Here is an 11667-nt window from a genome sequence, read left to right as displayed (position 1 = left end):
AAAAGCGCGCAGGAATATCAATAAGAATAAAGTAGAGGCCTATTTAGGGCGGGTTTGACCTCTTTTAGGTTAAGTTCGTACCATTATCCCCGAACATCCAGTCATGGTTCAGACCACTATGGAGTTAGCAATCTCTGTGATTGTGAATGGGGTGTAACCTTCACAATCGTGAACGGTTTACAAGTTCCTATAACTTGTTGACGACTCTTTTTTCTCTAGCTTATTTTCCTTGGAGCGCCACCATGCCTAAAAACATGACCCACATGTAGGGTGGAGGTGAAAAATTCCCTATGTTAACAGAGTGCTCTGATCCTCCATTTCTTCCTTGTATTTCTCTATTCATCTTCTTTCTGTCAGAGTTCAGAGCCTTGCATATCATCTTCAGACTGTCTACTTCATTAAGCAAACACCTCATCTGTCCACCAAGGTCATCAACTTCCCTTTTGTAGTCACTAATTTCTCCCTTCAATAGCTTTTTATCCAACAACAAATTGTTGATCACCTCTGTTTGCCAGTTACTGGATCATAGAACTTGCACGTTCTGAACTTCCGCCCAGGATTCTCCCTTGTCGAACTGGTAAGCTTAGCAAAAGGAACAAGGAAATTAAACATTTGAAAGACATCTCCTGCATCAATATGCCATCCAGAATAAGCCACAAAAATTTACTCTCACCAACTAAACATTTGAAACAAGGAAATTAAATAATCAGTCCCAAAAATATAAAAAAACCCTCAATTCAATTTTGCGATAAACCCTAACTTCAGTTTTTTGACCAGTTTGGGGATAATTTAAACTACATCATGAATTAAACAACAATTGCATGATTAATTACACAGAACAATCACATTATGCATTTAAATCAACAAAAAATATCAATTTACAACAGATTGAAGAAAGCAAAATTAGGGTTTTTTTTTTTGGAGATTTCACCCAATTACCGTTTTTAAATCTTCCTCCCACGAACAATGTTGTTTAACTCCAACAATTTCTGCACTTTGATTGTTGAATTCGCCAAATTCGAACCCTAAAATTGTGTTACCAGATCAACAAATGAATGACTTCGAAGGAAATCGCAAATATATAAAAGAGTTTGAAAGAAATAGCCGTTGAAGTGGGCCCCAGTAACAGTTCCTCTAACGTAGTATCAATTTAGGTGGTGAAATCAAATTTTCATTTTTTTTATGAGGTGTTATAATAAAACTTTGAAAATTTGTGGTGTTATAATCAAATTTTTGTGTTTTTTTGTGGTGTTATTTTTTTAAAAAAATCCTATTTTTTTATTTTAGTTTTTACATAAATGAAGTGCTAGATATTTACATTTTAATACTACGTACTCCGTATATGTTTTGGAACAAGTAGGGACACATAGAGTATTCGTGTATATATCAACCCCCAATATTCCAATTAAACATATACCAATTTACCAACCTTAAAAAAAAAAGTTACCAACCTTATATTTGGCATGCCCAAAATTTATTTTAGCACACCTTTGATATTGGTCTCGTTAAACTATTAAAGAGAACCCAAGTTACCGATATGGTAAATATAAGGAACTAATACTTGCCCATATAACATTTAGACTCTTCCTCCAAGTGGGAAGGAAACTAGCGGGCTAACCCATGGCCAAATACTAGTCATTTACTGCATGAGATTAAATGAATCTCATGAATATACAAGTTTTTTTCACAGTGATTCTAGTAGTGTGGATACATTATAATAGACTACAATTGGATTTTAATGACGGTTTAATTTAGGATGTTTGGAATCTGGTACTCATATATGAAGATGCTATAATATATTGCTGTATATATAAATTCAACCTTCAACAAAAAATTGCAATACCAATAGCATGCAATTTTGAAGTAGATATTGCCTTTCCCAAATTTAAAACAATGAATCAAGATAGCAATCACAAATTGTATCTGAATTTCCCGAAAATGTATGAATCGGATGATATTATTTTGTAAGAAAAAAGTATAAATTATATTTTATATTCATGAACAACAATATTTACTCACAAAATCTTATAGAAAAAACATAACTGGCCTTATGAAATCTGAAAGGCATACTCATCGATAAAACAATAGCTAATATATTATTTATGCCATTCTTCATTTTTTTAATCTACGAGTACCTACTCTTTTTTTTTTTTGAAGTTGTTATCGTTGCATCTTTGTTTGACAAAATTATTCTCTACTTTACCTCTATTTATTCCACGATTTGTGTGCATTTATATGTATTATTTAACAGAATACATATACATTTTAAGATGACTTTTTCTTGTCCAAAGTGTACAAGCTAAGAATGGATTCACTTTCCACCGTCTCTCTCCCTACTAAAATACAACTTAAGATATAAAAGCGGCTATAAAACGTGCATTGACAAGTGTGAAATTCCCAACGTTGCAATTAAAAAAGAACAGAGAAAGTATATTTTTAGTAAGGAGATTAGAAGTACTACTTTATCGAGCCAAAACCCTATTCAAGTCAATTTGATCAAGGTTAGCGGGTTAGAAATTTTAAGAGTGATGGGGTAGTGTAAGGGACTTTGTCCTCAAAGCGCCCTTTGTGGCATGGGGTTGTGGGGTTGAACCTCTAGGTCAAATTAGAGTTGAAAGGTATAATTTTATTACTATACTAAGCTTAGCATATTTTTCAGGGGTTTGTAAATAATGGCGATGTAAATTTATGAAGAAAAGTACATATGCTTTTGGGTGAATTAGCATTACCAACAAGCTAGGTTATTCCCATAAAATAAAAAAATGCTAGGTTTTTAGTGTCGATCAAGTATATGTTTTTTCACCAACTAACTTAATTGATTTGTTAAAGTGTAACTCGAAATTTAGTAGGGCTGACTTTGAATGCATATATCTCTCAAACTACAAGTGATTTTGAAGAGATTCAAGTTGGAGGTGATAGCTTGTTTAAAGATCTTTCCAACGGTAGGTCATATGCCCAATTTTGATAAGAAACGAGAGAGTTATGGTCGTTTTATGAAAAGTTGACGAAGCTGGAAAGTTGCGACGAGGTTGCGAGCTATAGCTCTATGCGAGTGAGCTATAGCTCGGCCCTATGAAGACTTGAGGCAAGCTTGAGCTAGCTGCTGAGCTATAGCTCGGTAGTTTGGTTCTTTTAGGATAATTTATGGGATATTTCCTAAAATTATATCTTTTCTATGACGGCTATTTGAGTATACTTGGGGAACAATTTATGGTTTTTATTAGGGTTTCTTTGTGTTATAAAAGGACCTTTTAGTTGATCAATTAGATCATACCTTTTGAGCCATTAGATTTAGGAGTTCTTGTATTATTCTCTCGTTTTTTCTCCATTATAGTGAAGAAGCTCTTGAATCCCCCACCCGTGAATGTAGGTCTAATTTGACCGAACCATGTAAATCCTTGCTTGTGTTCTTTGTTTATCTTCTTTATTGATTTTTCTTATTCTCATTTTTCATTGACTTGCTCTGCATTAATAAAACACAATTACAACCTTATTTCCTAACAAATTGGTATCAAAGCTGATGGTTGGGCTGGGCCTCTCGCACCCGTTTCTTAGACGCCGTTGTGTAGGGTCTGTGAGACCAAGACTTGTTTATTGGAGATCTCCTTAGAGGTTATTGTCTACATCCTATTTTACTACATAAAATCTTCTCACTAGGAGTGCTCTGAGGGTTTGGGTGCATTCGTTTCCGCTCAAGGGGGAGTATTTTGAACTCACACTTTAGGGGGAGATTGTTAGGTTGCAAGTGTGAGTTGTTGTCTCACATGGAAAAAAATTAAACAAAGAACCACTAGTTTATAACCTAAGTAAGCTACTCCTCCTATTGCCATATGGTTTTGGGATGAAACCTTACTTGGGTTTATGTGTGGTCTTTCTCTTCTCCTTGTCTTTCCCCCGATTCCTAACAAATTGGTATCTAGAGCTAGATTTTAAGATCTTAGGTCTAGGTGTTTATAGATTAGTTTGATTAAATTATGCCAATGAAATTTGACATTGAGAAATTCGATAGGAAAGTGAATTTTGGCCTATGGCAATTGAAGATGAAGCCATCTTGGTTCAAAGTGGCTGTCACAAGGCTCTTGAAGATGTATCCGAAAAGCCTTTGGACATGACGTTGGATAAGTGGGAGGGAAATCGTTTTGAAGGCTCTTTTGGCAATTCAATTATGTCTCTCTAATGATGTTTTGAGAGAGGTTGCCAAGGAGACAACTGCTGCAGGTTTGTAGTTGAAGCTGGAGTCACTTTATATGACAAAGAGCGTGACCAACTGTCTACTACTCAAATCTAGACTTCATGATCTTCGTTTAGAAGAAGGTAAACCGCTTAAGTCTTATTTAGATGAATTCTTCTCTATTATTATGGATTTGCAAAACATCGATGTTGAGATCGATGATGAGGATATGGCTATTAGGTTGTTGTGTTCTTTACCGCCTTCATATATGCACTTTCGAGATACTTTGTTATATGGTAAAGATGATTTGAGTTTGGAGGATGTTACAGATGTCTTAACCTAGAGAGATTTAATTGACAATAAGTTGGTTAATTAATCTAATAATCCGACTCAAAATAATGCGGCTTTGGTTGCTCATGGTGGTAAGAAATTTGGTAAAGGAAAAGTTTGTAACTATTGTCATCATGTGAAGGGTCATATCAAAGCCAAGTGTCGTAAATTGAAGAAGAAGAATGAGGAGAAGTCCAATGAGGACAAATCCGTAAATATTGCCAACACCGATGATGATGATGATTATTCACTTTAGGGTTACGAGATTCGGGGTTGCGGTTTCTACGATCTCTTTATGATAAGTGCCCTTTTGAGATCTCTTGGTGAAACGAGAAACCGTGTGGATTTTGGTTATGGAGTCTATGATAAATTGCTTTTGATTTTCGTTTTTAATAAAGTAGCAATCTTGGTTATGCATTAGATTTTGTTCTAATTATGCGATTTCTTATCTCAATTTTGGTACTTTTATGTTTTTTTAAGTACAATTGCAATTTAGAAATTCTTGATGTAATTTTATTTTCTAGAATTGCTTAAGTTTTTTAGCTCGGTTTTGAGATGAAGAAGTGTTTGAAGAGAGTTTGGTCAATTTTGATAAGCATGCTTGGCGTCGGGACATTATACTCTCAATTTAGGCCATGTGATGGTTTTGTGTACGGAATTTTTTGTTCGAAGACGCACCTGTTCACAAGTTATGGAAGATGTCCGTTTTGTTGATTGTCTAATGTGAGTGGGCTTATGGAATTTTGTTTAAGGTGGAGGTTTTATGTTTTCTTATGAGCATTACTTCTTGGTTCAAGGTGGAGTTACCTTGTTTTGGTCGATTTCAAGTCAAAGTGGAGATTTGTTAAAGTGTGACTCGAAATCTAGTAGGGTTGACTTTGAATGAAGATATCTCTCAAACTACAAGTGATTTTGAGGTGATTCAAGTTGGAGGTGATAGATTGTTTCAAGAGCTTTCCAACAGTAGGTCATATGCCTAATTCCGATAAGAAAAGAGAAAGTTATGGCCGTTTTACGAAGACTTAACGAAGCTGAAAAGTTGTGACGAGGTTGCGAGCTATAGCTCTATGCGAGTGAGCTATAGCTCGGCCCTATGAAGACTTGCGGCAGGCTTGATCTAGCTGTTGAGATGTAGCTTGGTGGTTCAATTTTTCAAGGATAATTTATGGGATATTTTCTAAAATTATATCTTTTCTATGACGGCTATTTGAGTATACTTGGGTAACAATTTAGGGTTTTTATTAGAGTTTCTGTCAAATTAGATTGAACGGCTTGACTTTCTCATTCACAAGTAAAGAATATATATAGTTACAAGAGATATTCTTAACCCTAACAAGATTAGGAATAAGATAGAATATTAATATAACTAGGAAATCTAAAGATATTATACAATATACCTAATTATTATCTTAACATCCCCCCTTAAGATGGAGCATGTAGATCTCGAATGCCCATCTTGTCAAGGAAAAACTTGAATTGCGCCTTTCCCAAGGCTTTTGTAAAAATATCCGCCAATTGAATTTTCGTGGAAACATATGATGGCTTTATCACACCTTCTTTAATAGCATCTCGAATAAGATGACAGTCTACTTCTATATGTTTTGTCCTCTCATGGAACACCAGATTATTAGCAATATGGAGTGTTGATTGACTATCACAATACATGTTCATGCCTTGCTTATGTTCCACACCCAAAGCTCGAAGTAATTGTTTCAACCATTTCAACTCACATGTCAACCTTGCCATTGACCTATACTCTGCCTCGGTGGAGCTTGTAGAAACTGTGTGTTGCTTCTTAGTCTTCTAGGACACAGGAGACATCCCAAGTAATGCGAACCAACCATTCAACGATCTATAAGTCATGGGATAACTTGCCCAATCCGAGTCACACCATCCTTCCAACTAGAGACTATTATCAGACCTCAGTCGGATGCCTTGACCCGAACATTTCTTCAAATATCTACTACTCTCAATGCTGCCTCCTAATGTGCCTCTTTTGGACATTGCATAAATTATGAAAAAATATGCACCGAATAAGCCAGACCCGGCCTTGTGACTGCCAAGTATATCAGACGGCTAATCAATCGCCTATATTGTTCACCATCTGCAAACTCCTTCCCCTCTGCTAAAGCAAGTTTATGATTTTGCTCCATCAGAAAGTCTACCGACTTTGCTCCTAGTAACCCTGTCTCAGAAATAATATCCAAAGCATACTTACGTTGACACACATAGAAACCATGTTTACTACGTGCCACTTCTAGCCCCAAAAAATATTTTAAGGCTCCCAAATCTTTCATTTTAAAACATTCACTCAAGTATGCTTTAAAACTTTCCAATGCAAATGTATTATTTCCTGCAATCATCATATCATCCACATAAATCAAGAAACTCAACTGCATTACACCCTTCGAAAGAGTGAATAAGGAATAGTCGGAGTAAAACGGTTTAAATCCATATTTCTTCAAAGCTGTGGACAATTTTTCAAACCAACATCTCGGAGCTTGCCTCAATCCGTATAAGGATTTCTTCATCTTGCTGACTTTATCTGAGTTGCCTTTTTGTAATCCCGGTGGTACTTTCATATAAATCTCATCCTCTTAATCGCCGTGCAAGAAAGCATTATGTACATCCATTTGATGTACATCTATCCCAGTTTTTAATCGCTGCAACTGCTAAGAAAGTACGTACCGTAGACATTTTTGCCACCAGAGAAAATGTTTCATTGTAATCGATCCCTTCTTCCTGATGATTACCAAACACCACAAGTCTTACTTTTAATCTGAGCAACTTGCCTTCCTCATCTCTCTTCTCAGTATATACCCACTTACTACCAAGTGCTTTCTTTCCTTCTGGAAGTTTTTCTAAACTCCATGTTCCTTGATCTTCGAGTGCTTTGATTTCAGACGCCATAGCATCTCTCCATCCTGTATGTTGCATTGCTTCCTTGTATGATCTAGGAATTCGTGCCTCTGTCACTGCAACAATGTAATTCCTATGTTTTTCGGAAAAAACGATCATAATTAACAAAATATGTTATTAAATAGGGAGTACCTGAGAACGGTGATATGGTGGATGAAGATGAGACTTTATTTTTTCGAATGGTATGTGTGACGCAATCTCGCAATTTCTTCGAAGGAAATTTCACTCTCTTCCCCCGACCCAATTCCTCTTCCTTCGTACCTATTCTAACTCCTTCGCCCCCCTTATCCTCGAGCTGCGAGGCCTGCTGTTTGGAGCTGAAATGCGGCTAACTGCTTGCAGTGGGTTGGTGCTGACTTCCTGAGGTTATGTCCTGCCTTGCGGGACTGCCTCGGGGTTGTATCCTGCTCTGCTCCCGCTGGAAATCCAGCGTCTAAACCAGACGCAGCAGCTGCGATGTCCTGCGGGCGCTGGTCGGCCTGCGCGCATTGGTTTTCCAGCAGGCTGACCAGACGCACCAGCCGTGGGATGCTGCGGGCTGCCTGCGGGCGCTGGTTCATCCCCACCAGCCTGCTCTCCTTAAATCTCCTCATACACTCCCATTAAGTCTCCACCATGCCACGCATCAAACTCGTCCCCTACTACAAATTCATCCATATTCACAATTGTCGAATTCCCACTATTATCTTCTACAAACTCCCCAAATGGGTACACCCGTTCATGAAATTGCACATCTCGAGACACGAAGTACTCCTTTGTCTCTAAGTCAAATAGTTGCCACCCCTTTTTGCCAAATGGATATTCAAGAAACACACATTTCCTACTCCGAGACTCAACCCTTACTTTGTTGATTATGAGCATAACACAAACAACCAAATACTCTAATAGAATCATACGATGGAATCTTTCCAAACAACATCTCATACGGTGTTTTATTTTGGATAACCGAACTCGGAGTTCGATTAATAAAATAACAAGCAGTCAAAGCACATTCTCCCCAAAATTTTATAGGTAATCGTCCCTGAAGCCGCAAAGCACGAGCAACATTGAGAATATGTTGATGTTTCCTATCTACTTCCCATTTTGTTGTGGGGTACCCACACAAGAAGACTAAAAAATAATCCCATTTCAAACAAAATAGTCTTGAAGATGATTAAACTCGGTACCATTATCACTCCGAACAATCTTAATAAGTCTATCAAATTGACGCTTAATTAAAGCAATTAAGAAATGTAGATTCAACCTCTGTTTTATTGCGAATTAAATAAATCCATACACCTCTAGAATAATCATCAACAATTGTTAAAAAAATACCTCGCCCCACATGACGAAGGCACCTTGTATGGATCCCATAAATCAATATGAACTAACTCAAATAAACTACTAGCATTATTTTCACTAAGAGGAAAACTATCTCTAGTTTGTTTTGCACGTGGGCATACATCACAAACACTTTTATTTTTTCTAACAAAGTTACTCACAGGGGGAAGTAACTTTAACACTTTTTCTGACGGATGTCCCATACGTTGATGCCAAAGATCTACCTCACAATCCTTGCTAGCACCTTCACTTGCGGCACACCTCGGAAAAAATAAAGTCCATCTTTTCTCTCCCCCTACGCCAATCACTGTCCTCGTCAACTGGTCCTGAATAACACAAATTTTGTACATTGTAACTCATCGCTAAGTTGAGTAACAAAAATCAGGTTACAATTCAAATTCACAAATAAAACATTGTCAATCACCAAACCACCGTCTAAGGTGACCGAACCCAATTGATTCACATTCACCGTTTGACCATCCGGTAAACCAACCGGACAATTTTGTATTGTCTTGACATTTCTCATGAGAGATATGTCATTAGTGACATGATTAGAAGCTCCCGTATCCACAATCCATAATACTCTGGCATTACCTTCCAACCGTGGCTTATGAATATCAATGATTTGCTGTGCTTGTTCTGTTGAAACTCCTACAAGGCTTTGAGTGGGATTTGTTTGTGAGGATGATGCACTCCCAGAGCTGGAATTCGTCCCCCTTGGACTGCATTAGCACGAGCAGCAGCAAGAGATCCACTTGACAAAGTATTCCCACGACCATAGCCTCCTTTACCTCCACGAGTACTAGAGCCGCCTCTACCACGACCTCTTCTTCCTTTCCGATTCTCATCCCATCCTTCCGAGAAACCGATGATCTGATAACACCCCTTCTTCCAATTCCCCATATGATTACAATGAGTGCAAAAAGGTCGGTCACCATCCCCCAATTCTTCTTTATCGCGAGACACCACCTTAAACACCATGACATTTTCTTTTGGTTTCCCATCTCGAACCCGCAATCTCTCGGTGTTAATCACCATTTGATATGCATTGTCAACTAGGGGCAATGGTGATTATGCTAATAATTGAGCACAGATTGCTTCATAGGGATCATCAAGTCCCATAAAAAATAATGGAGATATTCCTCCTCACGAATCTCTGTAACCTGCCTTGCAATGTTACACTTACATAAACCACAGGAGCATTGTGGAACACGACAATATTGCACCAATTCTTTTCCAAATTTTTGACAAACGAACGAAATAATCAGTCAAAGACTCGGAAGAAGCCTGTTTACATTCTCCTAACGATTGTTTCAACTAGCAAATACGAGTCCCACTCACCACACAATATCTTTGCTTGAGATGCTTCCACAATTCACTAGCAATATCAAAGTCTTTAACTTGTGAACGTATGCCATCCTCAAGTGTGTTTGTAATCCACGAAACAAGCATGGAGTTTACAGCAACCCAATGCTTCTTCTTCACCATATCAGTCGGCTCTAATATGGAGCTATCAATGAAGCCAAACTTGAACTTTGCGATCATCGAACGGCGAACCGCTTTAGCCCAATCATCATAGTTTGGTCCCTTCAATTTCACAGGGGTTATAACCACTCCCAGATGATCACTTGATCCTAGATAATAGTCTAAGTCAACCGGTGGTGGAGGTGGAGATTGATCGTCATCCATCGCCATCTCTCATGGCCCTCTGTATTTCCTCATGTAAATTTATTTATTTATATTTTTTTTTTTCAACCTAGGCTCTTGATACCATGTCAAATTAGATTGAACGGCTTGACTTTCTCATTCACAAGTGAAGAATATATATTTACAAGAGATATTCTTAACCTTAACAAGATTAGGAATAAGATAGAATATTAACATAACTAGGAAATCTAAAGATATTATACAATATACCTAATTATTATCTTAATAGTTTCCTTTTGTTATAAAAGGACCCTTTAGTTGATCAATTAGATCATACCTTTTGAGCCATTAGATTTAGGACTCCTTGTATTATTCTCTCGTTTTTTCTCCATTATAGTGAAGAAGCTCTTGAATTCCCCACCCGTGGATGTAGGTCTAATTTGACCAAACCACATAAATCCTTGTGTTCTTTGTTTATCTTCTTTATTGATTTTTTTCGTTCTTATTTTTCATTGATTTGTTCCGCATTAATCAAACACAATTACACTCTTATTTTTTAACATGTTAAATTCTTGCGGGTGATATCCAAATTCAAGATCAAAATCACTGCAAAAGTAGCAACATTTTTTTCTTTGCATTTTGGAAACTGAAAATAGAACAAGAAAGCTATAACCTTTTATTTCATAAGATAACTAGTACAATACAAATTAAAGATAAACAAAAGTTATATAATCACTTTTTATTTGCATTCTTAATGGCTAATATTAAGTCAAATATGCTCTTTTAGTTATCCACACGAGGATAATATCTGTGTTTTCATTTTAATGGAACTAACATGCATACTGAAATAGAAATCATTAAAAAGATAATAAATGTCACCGCAATTTCAAACGCGTTGGAAAAAGTCAACGGTAAAGCACTCTAGTTTTATTAATGGGTGTCTAAACATGCTAATGGATGGTAAGATAATATACGTTGTGGATCTTACTAGAGTCAAAAGACTCAATTTGTAGATTTTATATATCTATCAAAATAATGAAGTCAATGGGTCAATTTTAGTGCTATTCATAAAGGTTTAAATCAACTTCCTATGTGGCTAAACTAGCTACAACCTATAATTTTTGGTAGCATGTATTTTCTATCTATCCATGTTAGGATAGAAAAGGCAGTTTGGGACAGTTGGGTAGCCTTTCGACTTGCCAATATGTGATTCGATCAAGTACAATTCTTACTAGTGTTACTACCAATCGAGTATATATATTTAGTTTTGAAGTCAATTA

General features: G+C 36.8%; 1 protein-coding gene across 1 annotated transcript; it reads right to left on the bottom strand.

Annotated features, from left to right (window-relative positions):
• Positions 1-5923: 5923 nt before the first annotated feature.
• Positions 5924-9778, bottom strand: LOC110697676. The gene is made up of 9 exons (XM_021875060.1): positions 9396-9778; positions 9165-9324; positions 8735-9066; positions 8555-8615; positions 8301-8441; positions 8016-8203; positions 7190-7493; positions 6532-6894; positions 5924-6304 (listed from the first exon to the last, which is right to left on the bottom strand). Exons 1-9 carry the CDS (start codon positions 9776-9778, stop codon positions 5924-5926), a joined length of 2313 nt encoding a protein of 770 aa, XP_021730752.1.
• Between the last annotated feature and the right edge of the window lie 1889 nt (positions 9779-11667).

The sequence above is a fragment of the Chenopodium quinoa genome, unplaced genomic scaffold, assembly GCF_001683475.1.
Source record: "Chenopodium quinoa cultivar QQ74 unplaced genomic scaffold, ASM168347v1, whole genome shotgun sequence".
Lineage (NCBI taxonomy): Eukaryota > Viridiplantae > Streptophyta > Magnoliopsida > Caryophyllales > Amaranthaceae > Chenopodium > Chenopodium quinoa.
This window is presented reverse-complemented; position numbering and strand designations above follow the sequence as displayed.